This window comes from Sceloporus occidentalis, unplaced genomic scaffold, assembly GCF_023333645.1.
Source record: "Sceloporus occidentalis isolate IW3139 unplaced genomic scaffold, rSceOcc1.0.p SCAF_2, whole genome shotgun sequence".
NCBI lineage: Eukaryota > Metazoa > Chordata > Lepidosauria > Squamata > Phrynosomatidae > Sceloporus > Sceloporus occidentalis.
In genome coordinates, this window is record NW_028316982.1 from 196,170,719 (window position 1) to 196,196,423 (window position 25,705).

Sequence of the window (25,705 nt, forward strand, 5' to 3'; positions counted from 1 at the left end):
ATCAGAGAGGCCATGGGCCTGGGCCTGAAGGACCTAGAGACATAGAGAATAGATGGTCTTAGAGATGTCTCATCCACAAGGTTGCCATGAGCTGAGGTCAACCTGAGGGCAGTTAACAACAAGATCTTTAGCCTTCTCTGCCAAAGAGTAGCTAGTGCCTCACAAAACTACAAATCCTAGTATTCTTTAGGATGAAGCCACAGCAATTAAGGTGATGTCAAACTGCCTTATTTATACAGTATAGATGCATTCATAGTTAAGTTTGTAGGAGTTACTATGGTGAACTACAACTTCCAGAATCCTCCAGCTTGGAACATTTCAAAATCTGTGTGATTTCAAAAATGTGTCTGTCTGCAAACAGGTACTTAATAGAGCTTGGAGAAGTTTCATTTGGACTATGACTGCCGGAATCACTGAGGCAGTAAGGGCACTCCAAGCTCTGAGACTGAGCTCTTAACAAGTTGTGACTGAAGTTCAACCTGGGTCATTTTTCTGGGTAACCTTCTGTATCCCCTTTGTTCAAAGTATAGCCCATGAAATCTCTTGCTCACTAGCATTTCTATTTCTTTTTCTACATTGTGCTAAAACCTTATAGCTCTTTCTGTGTTCTACATCCTGTATGGAGTAGGTTTTTTAAAGGAAAAAGTTTCACATGTGCAGCTTACAAAACGCTGAACTGTTTCTCAGTATTCTGTGGTGGTCTCATCTTCTTCAGCACCAAGAATGTTCATGAACATTCCATAACATCAGAAGAATTCAGCTTTGGGATGGAAAACTGGAAAAAAAAGTTAGCAAAGTCAGCTTCATATTTGTGAGGATCCTGTACATGGCCCTATATCATGTTGCCCGATTACTGGAGGTTACAGGTGATCCTGGTCCTTGTCCTAGTACTTCTTCATATTAAAAAAAATCCACTGTGGACAAATAAATAGGTATACACAACTCGGGAAGGCAACTATGAACGCATCTGGGGTATAGACAACAGAGTACTGGAGGGAATGGGAACATGACAAAGAAATACTATCATGCCAGTTGGTGCTGCTGGGCTTGTAGTTCACTCATTTTATAGTAATATTGTAAGCATTTAAATTGCCTTTTCAACCTAACCACTTGAGTACTTTTAATGAAACCCTATGCTGTGCTGTCCTAATAATATTTATTCAGATATAAATCCCACTAAAATGTTTCCTCCCTGGTAGGGATACTTACAGTTCTGTCTTCAAAGCACCTGCTCTGGGAAACTGATGGAATCAGTAAAATATCTAGAATTATATTGCTTCCTAGCACTCATTTTTAAAAATAACTAGAACACAAATCCTCTTTGCCTAAGCATCCAAGAAAGCAATCTACAATTTCTACAATTCACCTTTATCTTGTTATCAATTTCAGGTACATCCATCCTCAACCCATTTTCTTCTTATATCATGTCTATTAGATTGTAAACCTGCAGGCAGTAACTGTTTTGTTCTTCAATCTCCATGTGGCACTTAGTATATTTTACATGCTTTTCATGCTACTGTATTGCTTTCCTTTACTGTTTGTCACTTCCTCTCAGGGTTATATTAAATTAAGCTTCTGTCTTGCTCTGCACTTTTTGATGATACAGAAAACAGCTTTCTTTGTGAGAAATTTAGTAGCAGAATAACATTTCAAATAGTAAAAGGCTATTGTTGATTAAGTGAGGTTCTGCTGAGGACTTCTTGTTACTTGTTTTTGGCCTTTTCCAGTTGTCTTACCTTAAAGCCAGCAGTTTGTTTTAGACTTTACAAATAAATCTCATGCTTATGGAAGCAACAGTTCACCCAGAATAATTATGTAATGCTAAGCATAATTTTGTATGCCTTTAAATCCAGGCAGTTTTCATATTCCCTTTCTAAACAAATGGGTAAAGCTGAGTATGAGAACAATATTTATTTGTTACTGTTTAAGTCTCTAAATAGCTGAAGAGGCTAGATAGGAGCCACAGGTTTTCCTTTTGGGTTGGAGAGAGACAATTTAACCCCTTTTGACCATGCCTGGATAGCTAAAACTGCCTGGATAGCTAATACTCCAGAGGACAGGATCAAAATTCAAAATGACCTGAATAGACTTGAAAGCTGGGCCACAGCTAACAAAATGAAATTCAACATGGAGAAATGTAAGGTACTGCACTTAGGGCAGAAAAATTAAATGCACAGATATAGAATGGGGTACACCTGGCTGAATGAGACTACATGTGAAAGGGATCTTGGAGTCCAAGTAGACCACAAGTTGAACATGAGTGAACAGTGCGATGCGGCAGCTAAAAAGGCCAATACGATTTTAGGCTGCATCAATAAAAGTATAGTGTCTAAATCAAGGGAAGTAATAGTGCCACTCTATTCCGCTCTGGTCAGGCCCCACCTGGAACCACAATTTAAAAAGGACGTTGAGAAACTGGAGCATGTCCAAAGGAGGACGACTAAAATGGTGAAGGGTCTGGAACCATGTCCTATGAGAAACGACTTAGGGAGCTGGGGATGTTTAGCCTGGAGAAAAGAAGATTAAGAGGTGACATGATAGCCCTGTTTAAATATTTGAAGTGATGTCATATTGAGGAGGGAGCAAGCTTGTTTTCTGCTGCTCCAGAGAACAGAACCCAGAACAATGGATGCAAGCTACAGGAAAAGAGATTCCACCTCAACATTAGGAGGAACTTCCTGACAGTAAGGGCTGTTCGACAGTGGAACAAACAAAGTGTGGTGGAGTCTCCTTCTTTGGAGGTCTTTAAGCAGAGGCTGGATAGCCATCTGTCGGGGATGCTTTGATTTGGATTTCCTGCATGGCAGGGGGTTGGACTGGAATGGCCCTTGTGGTCTCTTCCAACTCTATGATTTTATGTTTTCTCCATTATTCCTGCTTCCCCAGAATACCTATTTGCACTACTATGTATACATACTGGCTATGTATGCTAGAATTTCCCATTATTCATCTTGACTGAATAGAGACAGATCCTAACTAATAATGTGAACCTATTTTTTTTTTTTAAAAATGCACCAGCTGAGGGAGTTTAGGAACAGGCCAAAGCTTTTTGTGCCAGCTGGATTGCCCTTTGAGCTGGTATCTCAGGCCGGTTACACACCGGCACTTTAGTGCGTGACGAGCACGCACTAGGGTTACAAAAGGGCGGTGCTTCCGCACCGCCCTAACCCTAGTGCGTGCTCGTCACGCACTAAACGGCGGCGGCCCTTCCATACGGCCGCCGCCGTGAGGACATCACGGCTGCGCCGCCTCTAGACAGGGCGGCGCGGACGTGACGTCCTCAATCCACGGCAGGGAGCCTAGTGCTCCCTTTCCGCGGACCAGGAAAGAGCTCCGTTTCGGAGCTCCTTCCTGGTCCGCGGCGCCGCTTTGCTTCGCTGGGCACAGCCTTCAGACAGCTGCACCCAAGGACACCCCTTTTCAGGCTGCGGGGAAGCGGCGTTTTGCTGCTTCCCCGCAGCCTGAAAAGCGGCGGATCGGGGCCTCAGCGGCTGCCGGTGTAACCACTGAAGCCCCGATACTCCGGGGAAAGGGGCGGGTCCAGACCGCCCCAAATGGGCGGTCTATAACCCGCCTCAGTTCTGCTGACAGAGGAATCTGCCACACAACAACTATGCTAACTGAAATCAGATGGCAGAAGGGCCAAAAAAGGATCATGGGAGGATGAGCAATGAATTCCAGATCCAAACCTCTTGGATCACAATGATTGCACAAGGTTAGGGTAATACTGTACTAAGTAATCCCTAACATATCTGGGCTCAGAGGGGTTTGAATCACAGAATCATAGCATTTTAGAATTGGAAGGGACCAGAAGGACTATTTGGTCCAACCCCCTTCCATGCAGGAATATTCAACTACAGCACTCTTAAAAGATACTCATCCAACCTCTGTCTAAAGAAAAGAATTAAAGTCTTCCCCCTCCACTCAAAACAGTCTATTCTACAGTTATATATTTTTTACAGTGAAGAAGTTATCCTTAATGCTTAGGTGGAAACACTTTTCTTGTAATTTGAAACAATTGGTTCATGTTCTAGCGCACTGGATCTCAAACTTTAGCCTTACAGATATTTTGGACTTAAGCTCCTAGAATTCCTGACTGTTGGCTTAGCTGATTGGGGCTTTTGGGACCAAAGTTTGGGAATCAGGACCAAAGTTTGGGAATTAGTATTCTAGCTTGTAATACCAGAGAAACACGCTCACTCCAAATTATCTGAACTATCCCTCCAGATAGTTAAATATCACATCTCAATGTTCTTTCCCCACATATACTCAGCTCCCTAAGCCTTTCTTCATAAGGTTTGGTTTCCATATCTTTGATCGTCTTGGTTACTCTTTTCTGGATACATCCCAGTTTCTCAATATTCATTTTGAACTCTGGTACCCAGAACTGGATAGAGTATTCTACATGAGATCTGACCCTTTGGGTCAGAATAGAATGGCACCACTACCCCCCTTGATCTGGATACCATGATGCACCCAAGGATTGCACTGGCTTTTTAGGCCACAATAACACACTGTTGACATATTTGTAGTTTTTGGTCTACTAAAGCCTCATTCCCACTGGGTTATAAAGCAGTTTATGGGATATCAAGAATCGGATTATAGGACATCATTCACATTTGAATGCACATTCGATCCTCATTACAGGGACATCATTCCCATTAGAATTCAGATTTGATCCTCATTTGATCGATTCTCTAGCGATAACCTGAATCAGCTGTGGTCTAACCCAGGTTATCCTGACACCACTTTTCCAGCGGTTCTTTTGCCAGGGACCGTGTCCGATCCAGGGTAAATTAATGGGAACATCAAGGGGGTCCAATTCAGGTATTTTGAGATGGGAGGGCCAATGTTAAAGGGGCTGGTCTGGGGGTGTCACCCGCTTTCTTCTCTTTCCTGGCATTCCTGGCGCCATTTTCCCATTCATGTAGCCTTTCCTCGGAGGTGCATGAAGCAATCGCGTGTGTAGCTGAATTTTTTTTTTAAAAAAAATTAAGTTTTTGATCACCTAGGCGCTCTGTTGAGTTTCCGAACATAGCTACTTGCTACATTGAGCTCAAAACGCAGCAAGCATATCCCCCCCTCCCCCCTGGCATAAAGACATCAAGTGTGAGAAGACCCATTGAAGATCATTTTTTAAACTATTTTTTTCCTTTGGTGATTGAGTGCCTAAGCGGCTTTGAATTCATCTGATTTGCTGTGGTTGGAGCCAGGCTTGGGTGTGTGGAAATAATTTAGCCTAAGCGATTGACTGACTGACTGCTCAACCCAAAACAAAAACAAGAAAAACAGGTTTTAAGATGCAATGGGAACAGGGAACAAAAATAGTCCGCGTCAAAATGCACCTAAGAAATAAGTGTCACAGTGACGTCTAATCACCTAAGCTCTTGAGTGACAGCTCAAAGTAAAAAAAAAAAAAACCAGAAAAACCAATTCCACACACGCAATGGGAATGGGGAGCAAAATAAATCCACGTCAAAATACACCGGAGAAATGTAAATGGGAACAAAACACGAGCTAATAAAAACAGAGTCCGTATGCTCCCATTGGTAATGGGAACGATAACCATGATTCGAATATGATTCAAATACTCAATCCGGAGCAGACTCGCAGCAAGATAAGTCAGTTTATATGGCCAGTGGGAATGAGGCCTAAGACTCCTAGATCCTTTTCACATGTACTGCTTTCAAGAAATGTGGCATCCTGTATTTGTGCCTTTTGTGTTTTCTACCTAGATGTAGTACCTCACATTTACCCCTACTGAAATCAATTTTTAGTTTCGACCTAGCTCAATTCCTGTCCTTTGGGGTATTTGCTATCACCACCACCCAATTTGGTGTCATGCAAATTTGATAAACATGTCTTCTATTCCATCATATAAGAGACACCCTATAGTCACTTCTGTCCAGGATGAAGAGCATTGATGAACATTTCTGGAATTGGTTGATGAATCCATATAACAGTAGCACTATGTAGCCGCAGCTCACAGATCACCAGCTTGTATGAAAGAAAATTATTGAGCACCTTTTCAGAAGCTTTACTGAAATCAAAACATACTACTCTCACAGCACTCTCCTGATCTACCAAGCTTGTAAATCTAGAACAAGAAGAGGAGGAGGAAGAAAAGAGAGATAATATTAGGTTGGCACGACTTTTTTCTGAGAAACCCATGCTAGCTCTTAGTAATAATAGGGGGTGTTCCCACTTGTGATTTAATAATGCTTTAAAATACACTGGTATCAGTTAAATCGATTCAAAATAACCCTGGTCTTATCCCGCGTTCCAAATCGCTTTTTTTTCTTCATTCTCATTTACCAACTGATTCGCTTTAAGTGATCCGCTCTCGTTCCTATTCAAATAAAATGGTGTATATATAAACCGGTTTTAGCCTTATTTCGTTCCCACTCACCATTTTGGGGCTGTCAATCAAAGCGACGTCATCATAACGTCACTTTTAAATTTCACGGTTTTTTATAAAAGAGCCAATGAGGAGGTGCTTAAAGTGCCTATGAGTCCTGTAATTATTCGTGGGGAAGGATGGTTGAGGGAGAGAGAAAAAACTGCCTCCCCAAAGCACTTCTGCTAGGCTGCTGCCACACACACACACACACACACATCCAGGGTTTCCTGTGTCTCCCCAGATTGGGAAAGAGAGATGGAAAGGCTCTATTTCCCCCAAGATTGCTGTGCATCCACTCTCTCCTCCGTTACAAATGGTGTATGGCTCTCCCCACACAAAGGGGAGGTTGCAATCCACCGGGGGAAGCCTTTAAGAGTCCTTTGACAGATGCAGGCGCTTGAGCGGCCAGGACTTCAGGCGCTTAAAGTGCTGAAGAGATTAAGCGCCTGTAAACCATTAAAAAATAAAAATAAAAAATAATCCTTATCTCTTATTGAAAGACCACCGCGGACAAAGGGTTGACGGAAGCAAAGATGGCGACGGCCACAATGGATGGAGACAAGAAAGGGTGACTCCCCCGAGCCAGCCCATCACGCTCCATTCCTCCCATCCAGCTAACCCGATTTCTGAGGCTGATCATTCCTATTTAAATAACCCGATTCCTATCCCGAATCTTGAAAAAATTGTAGGTTCCACCCTTCTATTTTTTTAACATGGGTTATACGCCTTTAACACGGATTAAATAAAAATCCGATTGACGATTCGGATTTTAGTGGGAATGATTGCGGGTTGCTCTAGAACTGTTCTAGAGTTAATTCGGTTTCTAATAGGAACGCTGTACCTTGGATTCGATTTGTAACACGGAGTATAAGCCAGTGGGAACACTCCCATAGCATTCCTTTCTAAGTGCATACAGACTATGTAATTATCTGTTCTAGAGCCTGTTGCTTGTATTGACGTCAAGCTAACTGGTTTGTAGTTTCTCATGTCTTCTTTCTTTGACCCTGCTGAAGATGGAAACAACATTTCCTCTCCTCCCTCCTCTAATCTGTTAAGAGCTCTCATGTCGTCCAAGAATTCTCAAAAATAGTAATTGTAACTCTGAGGTTACATCTGCAAATTCCTTTAGTACTCTTGGATGCAGCTCATCCAGCCCCTGAGACATGAATTGTTTTGAGAAGTTCACACATAATGTATCTGATGTTAGCTTTGATTCACAGGCTGCATGTCTAGATAAAACCTACTTTAATTTGTAGCCAATTTCCTCAAAATATTTCTTCCTCTTGTAAAAATGTTGACATTTTGGTTGATTGTAGTTTCCTGAAAACCTATTTTATTGTGCTTCCTATTTGTAGGATGTACTGTGTTAAACAGAAACCCCTACCTAATTCAGAGCTCAGAAAATTGGTCATTATGGCTTGAAGATACTAGGAGTTATAGGTCAAAATAGTAACTTTTCTATGCTCTGAATTGGCTAATGATTAATCAGCACTTGAACTACTGGAGGCAGTTTTGAGAGGAAAACACTGGTTGAATGGCGCAGATTTCAATTTCCTGTATTGGAGTTTGATTGTCCTGGTTTGGGTTGTGGCACTATTTGCAAATGAACTTAAACTGTGTGCTATATATTTACTATAGCACATTTTAAAACTCTGAATATAGGTTCCATTGCACAAACCATTTGTTACTAATGCTACAGCTATTTTCCAATTCTCCTGGTGTGCTTTACAGGAGAGGAAGTTTGTTGGGGGTTCTGGCCAAATTACTGAAAAGATCATGGAACAGCTCAAAGACCATGTTAAACTGGAGAGACCAGTAATTCACATTGATCAGTCAGGTGACAGCGTCATTGTGGAGACACTGAACCATGAGATATATAAGGTAATTTATTAAGAATGAATGTGATATGCATTTAGGTGGGTCAATGTTTAGTTAAATAAGCTTTTAAGTTACTGTAATCTGCTGCACCTTTTATGTTGCTCTGAGGATGTCTTAAAATCTGTGGGTTTGTTTGTTTGTTTGTTTGTTTATTTATTTATGAGAGCTTCATGTCAAAGTCAGCTGTAATAAGGCTCTGACACTTGGCAGTCTTGCCCATACATTGCTTCTTCTTTTTTAAATAGATTACTGGACTACCAGTGCATTGCTTATGGCTTTTATCTTGTACAAAATGTATATGTCAAATTGATTGAAATGATGAGTGCAAAGAGCTAGGAACTGTATAATATTCACATACAAATTGGTAGGAAAAGCTCACTCTGCTCATACTCAGTAAGAATGTTCGTCATTACTTACTATGGTTATTCTTCTGAAATATGTATCCCAAAGGAGATGGGCTGTATGACCTTATCACTGCTGGGCTTTTTTTTTTTTTAAATGATGACTCATTTATGCTAGTCTGCATCTGGCTGTTTTGTACTATAGTTGAAGGGGGAATGATCAGTTGCAGCAGTTTTATTTTAGTTTTTCATTGTACTTTTATTTTCATGTTTCATAGTCTTATAAGTTGCCTTGTAAAGGCAGTATGTGCTGAAAGATGGATTGAAAATATTTTAAATATGTAATAAAAATATGTGTCTGATGCTTCCCTATATTATGTTTTACAGGGCAAGTATGTGATCAGTGCTATCCCTCCAGTCTTAACCACAAAAATCCATTTCAATCCACCACTGCCTACAAAAAGAAACCAGTTAATCCAGCGTGTTCCCATGGGCTCTGTTATTAAATGCATGATGTACTACAAAGAAGCCTTCTGGAATAGGATGGGTATGTGTACATCAACAATGCAATTAAACATTTGGAACATGTTGTGGCTTAAATTTACAGTATGTTATGTAGAATTTAATGAGTAGCACAAGAAATGAAGTACCATGGATGCCATCCAGGGCCAGATGGATGGCATCCATGGGTACCAAAATGAATTGTAAATATAATATCAGAGCCTCTGTCTATATTCTCTTAGAATTCTTGGATAAAAGTTGAGAGCCTTACAGACTGGTGGTTAGCAAATATCCTCATCTCAAAAAAGGGGAGGAAAAAGAGGACCTGACATCTGTTGACCAGACAATGACGTCTTTGACCAGAAAAGTTCTTTAAAGATTTATAAAATAATTCTGTGCAAGAATCTGAAAGGGTTTCTCAAAAACAAGTCGTGCCAGACTAATCTTCTCTCTCTCAAACCAAGAGGGAAAACCAATCCCAATTGTAGGTTGTACTAGCATAGGCATAGTGTATAGACTGAGGAAAATTGCAGTACTAATCTATTTGTTCAGATCTTTTATGGAGTGCTGAGTCCAGTTCACACTACACAATTACAGCACTATGATTCCACTTTAACTACCAATATTACATTCTACTGAATGCTGAGGCTTGTAGTTTGGTGAGGCACTAGAGCTCTTTGACTGAGAATTTTACATGCCCCTCCCTAAACACCAGATCCCAAGCTTCCATAGGACAGAACCATGTCTGTTAAAGCATCATCATAATACTATAATTGTGTGGTGTGAATGGGCCCCTGGGTACCACAGTTTAAGAAGGATAAGCTGAAATAATGTGTAGAGGAGGGTGATCAAGATGGTCAAGACTCTAGAAACTGCTGTGTAGCTTTTACCATATATACAGTGGAGCCTCTCCTTATGCGGGGGATCCATTCCGGACCTCCCTCGCGTAAGGCAAATTCCACATAAGCATAAGCTCCTTTCAATAGAATGGCGTGCACCCCATTCATTTGATTACAGCATGGCTTCTATGTAAAGTGTATTCATGTACAAGGCAACCTCATGTATAAGTTGAGGGAAGGTTTCAGTGTCAAAATCCTGGATTTTGATATGACCTGTGGATAAGTCGAGGGCAAAACCTAGGGGGCTATAAGGAAGGATGGAAAGGGGGAAAGACCACTTCTGTCTCTCCTTCTCCTTCTCTGGACCTATCCTAACCAATTCTCAGGTGCTGGAGGAGACGTTTTAACATTAGATTGAGAAAGGAAGCAAGGCCTTGCAAAACGGACCAGAGAGAGAAACAAGTGGTTTTAAATGGAGAGTTGTTTCCATAAGAAGCCAGGTCTTGTAAAACAGACTAGAGAGATGGTTTTAAATGGGGAGTTGTTTCCATAGGAAGCCAAGTCTTGCAAAACAGACTGGAGGAGGAAGGAATTGGTGTTAAATGGAGATTTGGGCATCAGGCTTGCTTGCTTTAGGACCTTTCTAAGCACTACTGGTGTACTTACACTTATACAGTGTATGCTCTTTACGCGGCTTTCGGCATACGCTGAAAGCCATGTGGGGATAAAGGGCAGTGTGTCCCATAGGGACGCATGGGGTGTGCACATGCCACTGTGGTGCCACATGCATGAGCCCCATTCATTTAAATGGAGCTCGAGCATAGGCGGTATTTACTTTACGTCGGGCAGTCCGGAACGGATCCCCTGCGTAAAGAAAGGGCAAACTGTATAAGTCTACCCAAGATTTTAATGGCAATTTTGGGACATAAATTTCTCGACTTTATAGTCGAGTATATACAGTATGCAAAAGTTATAATTATGATTTATTACTTCCAAGCTCTGCTCTGGCAGGCCATAATAGATGACTGGTGGGCTGAGTTTGATTAGCTTTCATGGGTCACAGCTATTGTAGACCTGGAATGTTCATATTAATGAGTATAGTTACCATGCTTAATGCTTTTTCTCTGTTCAGTTTGTTCAATTCATATTTAGTCACAACATAACTGGTTGCAACATTTCAGTGGTTTTAAATATTAGTCCTGTCATTGTATATTACAAAAGGCGATAGGATGCCTATGAATGCTGTTTTGATTTTGCTGCAGATAAAAATATCTGGAAGTTTAGAGAAACCAGAGGCTTTATCTTGAATGACAGTTCTGGAGAACAGTGCATGTAAACAAAAGGTTGAAGGTGGTTATCTGAGACATGCCCGGATTTAGTACTCCACACTGAATGTTTATGATGACTATCCTGTCTTCCTTTGTCCTGTCAGGATTCTGTGGTGCAATGATAATTGTGGATGAGGAGGCTCCAATTTCAGTTACCTTAGATGACACTAAACCTGATGGGTCTGTGCCTGCCATTATGGGGTAATACATCCAATACTTTGTATGTTGAGTAATAACTGAGGCCTGGTATATACTGGCCCTTTAAGACGCCCTCGTCACGTGCTAGGGTTGCCTTGGGGCGGTGCTTCCACATGCCCCTCAAACCTAGCACGTGATGAGAGTGTCAAAATGGTGGCACCCTGTATATACAGGCGCCGCCATTGTGATGCAAGCGTTGCGTGGCATCCACACAGTGCCGCACAGCATTTGCATAACAAGTGCACCAGTGGCACACTGTGGTGCACTCATTATGCCACCAGTGCAGCGCAGAAAGAACCTGCTTTTTGTGGGTTCTTTTTCCACCAGTGGGAAGCCTCGTCATTTGGTGGCTGAGGCTTCCCTCTGGCAGAAAACCAGGTGCCGGCAGGCCGCCCTTTTTGGGCAGTCTGTACCCCACCTGAGTTTCATAAAGATTTGGCAAAATTACCTGGATTGAAACTATGGAATTTGTCCTAGGTCAGTGGTTCCCCTTTAGCCTTCCACTGTCCAAAAGCTTGTTCTGAAGAGGTACTCAGCCTTCCAAATCTGGTTTTAGTACTGCATTGAGGTCTGCAATGGGGAGAAAGGAATTGCTCCCTACTTAGTTCTGCTGATCCTGTTGGTACATCAATAGAATGCTACTATGGAATACTGCAGCCGTACTAGAGGGAAGGAGGGGAAGAACACAAGTTCAGTAGTTGCCCAACTTATTCTCATCATATTCATAAGTGCAACACCTTGTATCGAATCTTAAGTTCAAGCAAAAACCCAGAGCAGATTCTCTACCCAGTGAATAATCTGTATGATCTATTTATTTCAAATTTTCCCTAAGGACAAATGTTTTAAATGTATATATTTTTCTCAAAAGGCAATAGGATGCCTATCAATGCAGTTTTGGTGTTGCTGCAGATAAAAATATAAAGTGTAGAGAAACCAGAGGATTTATCCTGAATGACACTTCTGGAGAAGAGTGCATGTAAACAAAAGGTGGTCATCTGAGATTTTAATTCATGCATTTTTTTTTCCGATGTAGTTTCATCCTTGCAAGAAAGGCATTTAGACTAGCAGAACTTAGCAAAGAAGAGAGGTGAGCGTAAACAACTTCTAAATGTAACTGTAAGTGAAAAATCTGTTTTTAATTTTCTGACAAAAATTATTTTTTTTAAAAGAAATGATGAGCAAAAATTAAGGGATTTCTTGGTAACACATATACTTAAATGACAAAGCATAATTGGGACTAAGTACTACTGCTAATCATCACCATCATATGTTTGTTTTTCCTCTTTACTAATTTATTTATTTATTTTTATCTTAGTCTCTTCCTTCCATTGAAATTTCAGCCAGGATTTATCCCTCAGTCTAACCTCAAGTTTGTTGGCTTGTTAAACTGATTAAAGGTCTTTTATATGTATTTTTAAATTCTGATCCACATGGGAACATTGCAGCCTTTAAAAGGGCTAAAAAATGAGAGAGAGATAGAGAGAGAGAGAGAGAGAGAGAGAGAGAGAGAGAGAGAGAGAGAATGAGCTTTGTACCTTGGAAAGATTTGACCTCGGGTTTCCAACATCCACATTGAAAACCTTTAATCATTGCATTTTTACATTTACATGCTTTCCCAAAATAGATGTGAGTTTGCAGTTCATGAAACAAAAGCAATGCGATACAAAACACAGCATTTTAGTTCATTTTATAAAGTGTATCCAAAACTAAACGAGAGGCTAGAGAAAGTCTAGCAACTTTGTGTTTAAATCTCAATTTAAGTCATATGTACTGTTTCCAGGAATCGTAGAATCTTAGAATTCTAGAAGGGCCATCTAGTCTAACCCATTACCATGCAGGAATACACAAATAAACCTGTCCTGAAAGATGCCTGTTTAAAGACCTCCAAAGAAGAAAAGTCTACCACCCTCTCTGGCAATCTATTCTACCACCAATTTATTTATTTAATTTCATTTGTATGCTCCCTTTCTCCCACAGTGGGACTCAAGGTAGCTCCCAGAGTTAATTAAAAAAAAAAACTTCACAATAAAATTTAAGAACTATTAAAATCACCACATAAAACAGTATAAAATCATTTTAAAAATGTAAAAAGTTTAAAAAGATAAAGAAAACATCCCTATAAGAAGCTACTTTGCTTACACATTAGAAGCCAGCAAAAAGGTCTTTGCCTGCAGATGAAAAGAAAGCAGGGAGTTCCAGGGAGTGGGAGCAGCCACTAAGAAGACTCTTTGTATTGTGCCCTCGCCAAGCAAGCCTGTGATAATGGTGGGGCTGAGAGAAAGCCTTCCCCTCAAGATCTTCATGTTCTGGCAGGTTCATATGGGTAGATACAGTTCTTCAAATAATCTGGACTTAAGCCATATACAGCTTTATAGATCATATCCCACATTTCAAATTGTGCTTGGAAATGAACTGGTAGCCAGTGAAGCAGTTTGAACAAAGGCGTTATATGCTTCCTATAAGTCAGTATTCTGAATCCAGTATTTTGGACCCGTTGAAATTTCCAAACAGTTTCCAAAGGCAACCTCACATAGAGTGCATTACAGTAGCATGCAATAAAGGCATGTGTCACTATAGCCTGATCTGATGTCTGTAAAAATGTCACTGTAAAGGGATGTGGTGGCTTAGTGATTAAGATGCTGACTCTGACAATCGCATGATTGGCAGATCGGTGGCTCAAGACCCAAGTGCTGCATGATGGAGTGAGTGCCAGTCACTAGTCCCAGCTTCTGAAAACCTAGTAGTTCAAAAGCATGTAAAAGTGCAAGTAGATAAATAGGTACCACTTAGGTGGGAAGGTAACAGTGTTCTCTGCAGTCCTGCTGGCCACATGACCACAGAGTTGTCTTTGACAATGCTGGCTCCCTCGGCTTAATAACGGAGATGATCACCACTCCCTCAGTCACACATGACAAGACAACCTAGTCAAAGGGGAAATCATTACCTTTTTAAAAAGATTTGAAAGACCTGTATCACCTTATGCAGCTCTTTGAAAATTTAGGGCAAGGGTCATTATTTTCATCTTTCTTGATACTATTACATTCTTTCCCATTCCCACAACTGTATAAATATGCTTTATGCCTGAGGCCTTAATACTACCCAGTACTCCACCCAAAGAAGTGGGTTTATATCTATGAAAGCTCATGGAAAAATAAAAACCAGTTAGTCTTAAAGTTGCTGTCACATTTCTTGCTTTTCCCCCTCTCCCTTCCTTTCTCCTATTGATAATCTTGGTCATTCTTCTCTGGATATGGTCCAGCTTGTTAGTATCCTTCTTGAACTGTGGTTCCCAGAACTGGACAATGTCTTCCAGTTGAGGTCTGGCCAAAGCAGAATAGACTGGCACTAATACTTTTCTCATTTGGGATGCTATACTCATGAAACAAACATACCAGTATTTCAAAATTGGTCTGCAGTGTATTTGACATCAATGATGCTACCCCATCCATTGAAAACTTAAAATTTCATATTTTTTACCTTTTCCATCTTCTTGTAGGAAGAAAAAAATATGTGAACTGTATGCAAAAGTGTTGGGATCTGAAGAAGCATTGCATGTAAGGAAGGAGAGCATCAAGTATTGGTGGAATATTAATAACTACATCATGGCTGAGTTACATTAGCTGCTTGTATAATTATTGGTTCCTATGCTAGAATATAATGGATGACAAGTATTTTACATTGCACTTTGAAATTTAAATGCAAAAAATGTGTTTCATCACCTCAGATTCCCAGATGGAAGTCAAGGTAGGTAGAGAAAAAGGAGAAAGGAAGCAATGAGAATGCTGAAAGGACAGGAAATTTAGTATTCTGGACCTTTGTTCTTCTGTGAATAACAATACCTTTTTCTCAGTGTTAAAAATACTGTTTGTGGATGTTAAAATCTTTAATTGCAATTTAGCATAATAGAAAATTGAATTTCTCAAACTCTGAAATCAGAATATTATTATAACATTAACAATTTCTATTGATGGGCCTATATAGCAACCAATGCATCCTTTAAAAAAATAAACTGGTTCCTAGTTTCTTGTTTTTGGTAAATGGGTGAAACTGAGATGCTGTCTCAGAAGAAGGTTGTTGGGAATGTGATGTAAGATGAGTGGTTATGTAAGTGTCTTCCATATCTGTTGTGCGCTCTCTCTCTCTCTCTCTCTCTGTGTGTGTGTGTGTACACACATATTTTCAATGATCCTGCTAGTCTGAGACCAAAGTAAAGGTTATCTCATGCTGGCTTAAGTTCCATAAATCCAGGAAAGTGGAAGCTAAGGTGATGCCTCGGCAGGTCTGCTCAAATTCAGGAATGATATGCTGTCACAAATTGTGCTTGCTTACAACTTACCTTCTGTACACCAACACTTTTCCTAGGTCTTTCAGGCCCAAATCCTGATGGAGAGGATAGAGTGCCTGGGACCATCAAAGATTCCTCATATTATCCTGGTCCTGCATTGTCTTATGAAACATCTGAGCCTGTATTGCTAGAGGAACCCTCTCATGCGAGATGATCCACAGTTCCTGTAAGTTGTAAGCAAAGACAATTTGAGACACTGTGTAACTGTGTTAATGATCATAGGACACGCCTGCTAAAGCATTAGCTTTAACTTCTCATTTCTGTTTTGTTTGTTTTGTTTTGTGTTTTGGAGCTTGAGCGAACATGCGATAGCTTTTCCTCTGGTCTTAAATAGACAGGGCTGTGCAAATTAATATCTGTTATTCTAGGCTTATAAAAGTTTATTTCTCAGTAAGGCTGCATAGGATTCTCTCCTTATTTTTTATATGTGATCTGTCTGCCACATAGACTGACTTTCCTTAGCCTTAAACATTATCTGACTCTTGTATCTATTGAAAGTTTTTTCCCATGTCTTTTGCAATCAGAACATTAACAAGAAAACTGCACTGGGCATCCTTGGTCAGTGTGTTAAGAATTTCCCATTGACTTGAATGGATTGGGTCTCTTCAACTACTAATTAAAAACCAAATTAACAAAAACTTCTGAGTTAATCTCAATGAAATTTAGTCACTGCTAATAACAAAACACAACATAGTCATCCATTTCCAGCTCTTCAGCACGGCTCCTTTATTCCTTAGACTGTTGTGCTAATGAATACTTAACTGTGTATTCCTTCCAAGAATACTAGTCTTTGATTGAAGTTTCTTGCCTATGGTAATATGTGAAAACATGGAAGTTTTGGAAGTTACAAGTTTTGCTCCATATTACTAGTCCTCCTTACCATTTCAAGAACATACAAGACAACAATATGTCTTTTCAGTTAAATCTTCAAAATGCTTTTATGAGAGTAATGAGGAAGACCTTGTGCTTGGGAAATGCCTAAATGACTGCAACCCTGTTTAGTAGCCAGAAGATGAAATCTGACTGATTCCAAATTCTTGCGTCAGAACCTAGTTACCCTAGTCAGAGGCCTCTGGGCCAAAACAGAGAGTTGGGACACTTGAATTAAAGGGAAAATGTACTCTAGACCCTGAGATTTCACATCTAAAACCCTGAGTTATGATCCTTGATGATGTCACGAGGGCAAGGCTGGATGATGTCATCTAAACATCAATCATAGTTGTTCAAATCACTTTATTAAAATAATAATAATAATAACAACAAGAACAACCACCCACAAGCCTAACAAAGGTCACAAAGGAAGGAGGGAAACAGAGGTTTCTGGAAAATCTATAGCAACCAGCCCAAAACAACTTGCACCAATAAGAGCCAGCATCACAAAAAAAAAGCAACATTTCAGGGTATCCTCCTGCCCTGATATTTCTCCAGCTTGTCTTGAAGCATGGAGCAGGGGAACCAGGGCATGAAAATTAGAGCCAGACCTTGACACCTGGGAGGTCTAGTGAATGTAGCTATCAAATGAAATTTAGATGTGACTGAGAAAGTCTGAAGGAATTCCAGCACTGTGCTATTTGACTTCAGAAAAGGACAATTTTCTGAAACAAGGAAAGTGGGATAGAGGAAGATGAAAGGAAAAATCAAGAGGAAAAATCTTTCTGTGGTGTTTGGGATCTACTCAAACATCTTAATACAGGCTCAGCCAGAATATGTCCCACAGTAAGAAAAAGTTCATGAACATGGTGTGAAGAAAGTCTCAAATGAGGTGAACTTTAAAGAACACACATTTGCACAAAACAAATGCAAGCAGAAAGTTATGGATGCAAGGAAGAAGTTTGTTTCTGTTGTTCATTTTACTGTTACAGCCAGTGCATTATGAAGAAAAAAACTGGAGCGAAGAACAATATTCTGGCGGTTGCTATACAGCCTATTTTCCACCAGGCATTATGTCCCAATATGGAAGGTAAAACTAGATATATTCTCTTTGGTACTGTTATCTGTAACCGTTGAACTGTAAAGCACTCTAGGCATTCAACATGTTACTCTTAAGGTAATTTCTAGAGTGGTAGATGTATTCAGAGAGGTAGTTATGTTAGCAAAACTATAAGTCTTCTGCTTTCTTATAGATTTATATCATAAGCTTATATTGATCTGGTCTATTTCATCAGGTGCATGAAGCATATGGATGGCTTGATGTGCATCCAAATCTGTTATGGGCGATTGTAGACCGTAGGTGTGATAGACCTGGACAAGGGTGAAAATCTTCCTATGCAGCCCTAATGGACATTGTTGCTATGAACTCCAAATAGCAGCATGGTTTCTATTGACCCAGTTGGATAACATGGATGTATTGCCTTTTCCTTTCCCTTGAAGCTACTGCAGATGGGTCAGTGTATGGGGGGAAATACCCCAAAAGCATTTGGGGGGATGATATTTCCTTATTTCCTGAAAAGATCTAGTTTTTTACCAGGAAAATTCAATATAGCACTGTATTATACTATGCAGTAGCATACATCGCTTCACCCTTGATATATATTAAAATATCAAAAGAAGCTGTTACCTGCAAGGTGGATGATTATCTCTTTTAATGTGTGTTTAACATGTGTTGTAATGTTTGTTTTAAAGGATAATTCGTCAGCCAGCAGGTAGGATCTACTTTGCTGGCACTGAGACAGCTACACAGTGGAGTGGCTACATGGAAGGGGCAGTACAGGCTGGCGAGAGAGCTGCCAGAGAGGTAAAGAGAGCCCAGACTAAGGACTGGAGGACCAGCATGGTATAGTCGTATGAGTGTGAGACTAGAGTTCAGCCATTGAAACCCACTGGATTGGACAAGTAAAACTCTCTGAGCCTTGGAGGAAGGGCATGGCAAACCTCTGAATAAATCTTTCTGAGAAAACTCTGTGATAGGGTTTCCAAAACGAGAAACAACTTGAAGACATGCAATGACAACACCAATACTAAGAACTATGCACAGACAACCAAGAGTTTGGGTGTTTGTATATGAATTGAGATCACTGTGCTAAAAAAAGAATGCTCATCTGATTAGAAGAGCTGAAAAACAGTTACACAGTTCTAAACCCTTGAAACAAAAAACTGCAATTAATATAATAGAGCAGGCTGCTGCTGAATTCTACTTTAGTATCTTTGAAATCACTACGGTAAACTGTTTTTATGAATAGCTTACTCCTTTCCCTCGCCAAAAAAATCTGTTGATTACTTAAACCAGAATAACTTGGCTGGAATATGTATTTTAGTTTACAACAAATATTTTAGTTTAATCTAAGATGTTTCAATCTTCTTCATAGCTTCAGTGGTCATTGACAAGGTCTAATCCAAGAAATGGGTGCAAATCTTTAATGTATAAATTGCAGCCAATTTTGTATCGTATTCATTATGACTCAGCTAGTTGCTCTGAGTCATCTGGATATCGTTTGCAAACATAGTACTGTACTTTTGCACTCCATGGTTTGAATTGATTTGAAGCAAGGGTGGACAAAGTGCAACATAAGGCTTCTGTGATGTGCCAAGTGCTGACTTTTTTGAGGGGGGGAATTATGGTTTTCCACCTCCTTTGCTCCCAGCCCAAGGTAAAAACAAGGAGACCAGATATGATCTACAGTACTGACTATTCCCCCACCCTTCTCCTTATCATTGCTGGGCCTCAGGGCAAATATTTGATTCATAGACTGTTTGAAGTCTACCTTGATCTGGGGGGATTTGGTCTGTGGATGACCATAGCTCTCAGTGTGCATGCAGCAGGGTGGACTTCAGTAAACCTATTTTTTTATTTGGGTTCATTATGGGAAGGGACATCATGAGAATTTTTATTCCTGAAACTCTGTGTGTGTGCTTCGATCTGCAAGGCAAAATGGATAGTAACCAAAATCAGCTTAGTTATTATAGCACAGACACAAAATTCTACAATCTCCTCTTCCCCCTTCCTGCCACAAAGGATTTGGTACCCTTTCATGATATCCCAAATCTGCTGTCTCAGATGGCTAACTCAGTCCGTCTGATGGCAGGGCTATCTCTAACAATGAGTTATCTTCATAATATAGGGTCTGTTCCATTTAGTCTAGTGTCGCACACAGCTGTGCTTTAATATTTGAAAAGGAACCATATGGGAGTGACAGTGTTGTACATCACTGTGATATCTTCCCAGAAACCATTGTTGCTTGCAAAGGAGATCAATCTGTTGCCCACCTGTTCCTGATTCAGATTGTCACCAGTGCAGTTTGAAACCCATGTCAGGAGAAATACATCTGCAGTGTTTGCACTCTTCATGCACTGAATTTTCCCTCTTTGGTGTCTTCATCTCTTATTGCTTTATTTGTTTGATATAAAAATTACTGTCAATCTCTAATAATAAAAAATAATGTCTGAGAGGCAGCTATAACTCAGCTAGTCACTGTGCTAGATGCCTTAGAATTTGATAGAATAATTTTTGTTTTTGGTCCAAGTTGCAGTGCTGAGTTTCAGGTAAAAAAATTAAACTGGAGACTAGCTAAGTGGGCCTTGACATAACTCATCAGGAGTTGTTGTTGTTGTTGTTGTTTAACAAGGGCTGGATAGCATAAATAGGCTGTCAGATGCACTGCTGCTAAAAACCTAAGGTTTTAAAGGGGAGGGAAAATAGGAGAGAGCTCCCTGAGGTACTCCTGCATTCCTGAGTTAAATGTAGGAGGGGAGGGATATTAAAAAGCATGACCTACAAATTCCTTTTGGAACTAGATGTGGACCTCACACTTCAACAAGCTATTAGTTCTACATATTTTTCTGTCTTCCAGGTGCTGTGCAGCATGGGAAAGATATCAAAGAATGAAATTTGGGTGACAGAACCAGAATCAAAGGTAAGTGTTCTTTCAAGTGCCCTGCTAAGATTCCTGATACATTGCCTAGATTGCATGGCTTCATTTTCTTGGCATAATATAAGGAGGATGTCTAATGGAAAAATAGCCATGACCTTAACATTGGAACTGTTGGTCACACTTCTAGAGTTTATTCCTGACATATGCATTTCATCAACAGGGGCCCAGCAGCCTCCTATCTGAAAAATGGAAAATTGTGGGTATTTTATTGCTCACAGTATCTTTCACATGCATATGAACTAAAATGGACAGACATTTTCTACAGGAAGTGCCTAGGTTTTAAGCTCCTGTAGGTGTACAGTATATGATTTACATTAAGCAGACATACAAGGAGGGTGTTAGCCCTGTACGCTCTGTTGTAATTCTCCACATAGAGAGAATAATAATATGAAAAGAAAAGCCTTATCTCTATGTGAAGGCTCTCCATGCAATCTCAAACCCACATTGCTCTCCATGGGAGAAGAGCAAAAATGTATGGGGGCAGGGCTAGCATGCTTCCGGCATCATAGGTTCACTTAATCCAAAACATATGGTACATGAATAAGACCTGTATCAGAATTTTAAACTGAAGCAATTTTGGTGAGATAATACCCATACAATCCTATACATATTTACTCAGAGGAAAGTGCTACTGAATTCAGTAGGCCATACTTTCTTCAGTTTGTACAGGATTCTTGCCTTCATTGCTCCACCTTTGTACTCTAACAATAGATATATATTTTCATCTAGGATGTTCCAGCTCTCCCCATCACAACTACATTTTTGGAAAGGAATTTGCCATCTGTCCCAGGACTTCTGGTCTTTCTGGGATTTTCTTCTTTCTTCACCTCATTGGCTGTAGCTGGACTCTTTGCCTACAAGAAGGGACTTCTCTCCTGAGTGTGTATCCAATATAACAAATCCTATTTCCCCCATGCTGTGGATGTTATTTTTCAAGAGTCTTTCAGACCCTCTTTGGGATACCTGAATCAACACAACCAACCCAATTTAATCCATGTCCTGTGGAGTAAGTGAGGGTTCTATTTTCTTTCCTCATCGACTTTGCCTGATTGAAAGTCAGTGACCTTTCTTTTCACTGCACCCTATCCACCCCATTCACCCACCCCAATACTAATGAGAACAAACCAGAACAGATTTTGCACATGTTCCAAAGCCTTTGGAAAGCTTCCACATGTCTTATTAAAAAAAACAACAAGATCTTTTGGTGAACAAATAAATATGCAAGGCTTATTCTAGTGGCTTATTAAACCAGATGCTTAATCTGTCAAGTGCCTCTTGTATGTAGTACACTGCTTTTTAAAACTACAAAAACTGTAAATGTATTTCAGCTATTATGTACTGATATAGCATACTCATGATGGAGCTGAATGAAGTTAAATAAGTACAGTAATGTTAACTGGAGATGCAACAGAGTGAAAGGAGGAGACCCTTTCCCTGGGAGTTGCACTTTAAAAAAATGAAGTGCATTAGTTGTTTTACAAGCATTTCATTATAGGAAAAGATTTAGACTCCAGAGCTTTGACATTTTACTTTGTTATTACTAAGACTCTCAGAATTCCACAGTCAGCCTGGCCATTGGCCCTAACTCCCACTCCAGTACTGTAGTATTGAGGTAGCAGAGAACAAGTCCTGTACTGTAATATCCCTTCGAACACTGGAAAAAAACTAACATATCTCCCTGTGATCTTTTCTTATTTGCCTGCTTCTTAAAAGGCAACTCCCAGAACTGGGGACAGTACTTCAGATGTGGTGTGACCAAAGGAGAGAAATCCCTCACTACTCTGCAAACTCATTTGATACTATTTTGCTGTTATTTTCCCTCCCATTGACAAACTGAAGAACATTTAATTTATATCAGAGACAAAGTTGTGATCGTGATTTGCAAGAGAGAGAACATTTTCAATTCTTGCAACACCCGATGAAAATCAGTGATTTTTTTGTTTCTACCTTGTCTCTCCATTTTGTCCTTACAACAATCCTATGAGGTAGGTTAAGCTGAGAGACAGTGGATTTGGATCTGGGTCTAGTGAGTCCAAGCACAGAAAAACCTCCTGAAATTCTGCTCTAGTGTGGCTATGTATTCAGCCCAGCACCTCGGCCACAGTTATCTATTAAGCAGGTATTCTGAAACCATTTCTCTCCAGTCTCTGTTATACTACTAACCTAGTGTAGTAAATGTACCAAATTGTTCTTTAAAAATAATTTATTTCAGCTAACACTGTAAAGATTAATCACTGGACAAATGACAGCTTGGTTAGATGGGGATCTATATATGCTAATATTCTCATCAGTAACCATTTTGGTAAAATAGCAGAAATGATCTGTATCTCCCCTTTTTTTGTAATTTTGTGAAATGTGCCTTTTGAACATGCCTTCAATTGTTATTAAAGTATCCATTTAAAACTCTCCAGTGCATTCATGCTGTGTTATTTTTATGACTTTTGCAAGGCAATTTGTTTGCTACAGATTACCCATTAGCTGCTAATGCACACAAAGACAGCTTTTAAGGAGACACTTCAAAGCTCTGCACAGGTACCAGGGACAGTTCAAAATGTTCTTTGGGGAGGAGCAGGAGGAGGGGAATGAGAATGCCTAAACAGAAGGAAGCTCAGTCCACAAATGCACTACAAGGCCTTCTGGATTTGAACAGCCGTTATACATAAAAGCCCTCTAAATTAGAACATGAATAATGCACACATGCATCCACCACAGAATGTCACTTTCAGGCACAAAGGGACTCTCTTGCACATGTTGCAGGGTTGCTTTTCTTGAGGTAAGGGCATAGCAACTGATCCATGATACCCCATAGCAGATGTATTAGACATGCAGAATCTTGCATTTAGCAGGGAATGAACAAGCACGTGGGAAAGTCCTTTCTTTCCTTAATTGGTTCAGCAGAACATGGCCCAGCCTCAGAGAGCTTCGTGCACAGCAGTGCCCTGAACTTAATATTAGGAGAAGGAATTCTACTTGAACATGGTACATCAGAGGTGAGAATTATGAAACTCTCCCGATATTGTTGAACTGCAACTACTAACATTCTTCACCACTGCTAAAAGTTTTATTTGTTTATTTTATTAAAATACTTATATCTAGCCCTGGGTAACTACAGACCAGTCCCCTTGACATCAACATCATGAAAGGTTCTAGGACAAATAATTAAACAGTCAGCTTGTAGATGCTTAGAAAGGAATATTGTAAGAATACAAAGAGCCAGCATGGCTTTATTAAAAAAAAGGTCATGCCATACTTATCCTACCTGTTTTTATATAGTGACACATGTATGTTAGATCAGGGAGATGCTGTGAATGTAGCGTATCTTACTTTCAGTAAGACTTGACAAGGCTCCCCATTATATTCCTGTACACATGTTGGGAAAATGTTGGTTACATAATACTGCTATTAAATTTCTAAGTTTCTGATTGGCTTAAGAACATTCACAAATGATTCATCTTCTTCCTGAAGAGAAGTGACTGGTTGGCTGCCATAAGGCTCATGTCCTGGGCCTAGTGTTGTTTGATATCTCAATGTCTTGGATGACATACTAGTGAATTTAATAATCAAATTTGCAGATGACACCAAATAAAGAGTGGTAAATAATACAATGCACAGAATCAGCATTCAAAATCACCTAAACAGACTGGAGAACTTACATTTATCCCTGTTGGAATTTATTTTGTAAGGGATGAATTCCAAGGAAAAATGAAATGCACAAACAGAAGGTGGGAAATAACTACCTTGACAGCAGTAGAGCTGAAAAGAATCTAGAGGCCATAGGCTAAACATGCGTCACCAATGTGATAGATAACTGCAGCAAAAAAATCCCTAATACAATTCTAGGCTGCATCAATAGGAATAGTGTGTTCAGGCTGAGGGAAGTAACAGTACTAGACCATTCTACTCTGGCCAGCTCTGAGAAACTGAGAAACTGGAGTGTGCCCAAAGTAAGGTGATCAAGAAGGTAAAGTGCTTGGAAACTAAGGTGTTTATCACACAGAGCTTTTTGGAGATTTTGCAGCTCAGATCCGGGGTGACTGCGGGTCCAACGATGCGAATTCACGTCATAACGTGAATGTGTTATCAGACAAGATTCCTTTCTATGGGCGCTCCTTCCGTGGCACTTCCAGTGATTCCAAAGTGAGTCCTCCTTTTGATGAAATCGGAAAAAAAGTGAATGTGCACTCCCTCCGCTTTGCATAAATCTGCATCATGTGACTTGCCTTGGATTCGATTCCCCTTCAATTCAGAAGGGCAACTAGATGTGATAAAACATTCATGTTACGATGTGAATGCACATAGCTGAACCAGGAGTCACCCTGGATCTGAGCTGCAAAAATCCCCGTGTGATAAACCTCTAGGCCCTATCAGGAATGGCTAAGGAAAATGAGTATAGGTTTTTGTGGTTTTTTGGGGCTATGGGCCATGTTCTAGGAGTTCATTTTGCCAGCAGCTATGGCTGGCATCTTCTGAGAATGCTGGCATGGAAGAGAGTGGGGTATATATACCGTTGGTTGAGGGGAGGTGGTTTGCATGTTCATCTGTGTGTTGTTCTGTTGTTGAATGGCAAGGCCTCAGAGTGTCCATTTACCTCATGATCCTTTACCTGCTGGGAATCCCCCTCTCTCTGGGTGCTTTGCATTTGCATTTGCTGGGTCTTGATTTTGGTGTTTTTCAGGCCTGGTGGCCACACTCTGTTTACTTTCAGGGTTTCTTCTTTCCTGCTGACAATGTCCAGGCGTGCTTCTTAGCCTTTGCCCCTCTTCTTCCTCCGCATGTCAGATATGACCAAATCAAAGCTAAAAACACTCCTCTTTTTAGGAGGAGGTAGAAATGGAGGGCAGGTCCTGGAAAGGGAGGCTGCCTGGAGACCCCCCAGCTCTAGCACCAACGCCCCCTGGGCGAAGTCACACTCTCTCAGCCTCAGAGCAGGGCAAGGCCCAAGCCCCCCAAGAAAGGTCAAGCCCTGGAAAACCCCTCCCCAAGAAGGAGGGCTGGTTAAGATTAAGG

At 40.3% G+C, this 25,705-nt stretch overlaps 1 protein-coding gene across 2 annotated transcripts in view; it reads left to right on the forward strand.

The window, feature by feature from the left end:
• Nucleotides 1-23,085, forward strand: part of LOC149319518 (amine oxidase [flavin-containing] A-like) — a 55,884-nt gene extending 32,799 nt beyond the window's left edge. The window contains exons 7-15 of one of the 2 annotated variants that reach the window (XM_089511888.1): nt 8,132-8,281; nt 9,007-9,166; nt 11,392-11,488; nt 12,519-12,572; nt 14,982-15,039; nt 17,693-17,790; nt 18,453-18,564; nt 20,618-20,680; nt 21,428-23,085. In XM_089511888.1, coding sequence (XP_089368014.1) covers nt 8,132-8,281; nt 9,007-9,166; nt 11,392-11,488; nt 12,519-12,572; nt 14,982-15,039; nt 17,693-17,790; nt 18,453-18,564; nt 20,618-20,680; nt 21,428-21,577 — 942 coding nt within the window. In that variant the 3' untranslated portion in view covers nt 21,578-23,085. Of the gene's footprint in view, nt 1-8,131; nt 8,282-9,006; nt 9,167-11,391; nt 11,489-12,518; nt 12,573-14,981; nt 15,040-15,847; nt 15,997-17,692; nt 17,791-18,452; nt 18,565-20,617; nt 20,681-21,427 lie in introns of those variants that run through there. The other variant, XM_089511890.1, reaches the window with a different exon arrangement.
• Nucleotides 23,086-25,705: the final 2,620 nt, after the last annotated feature.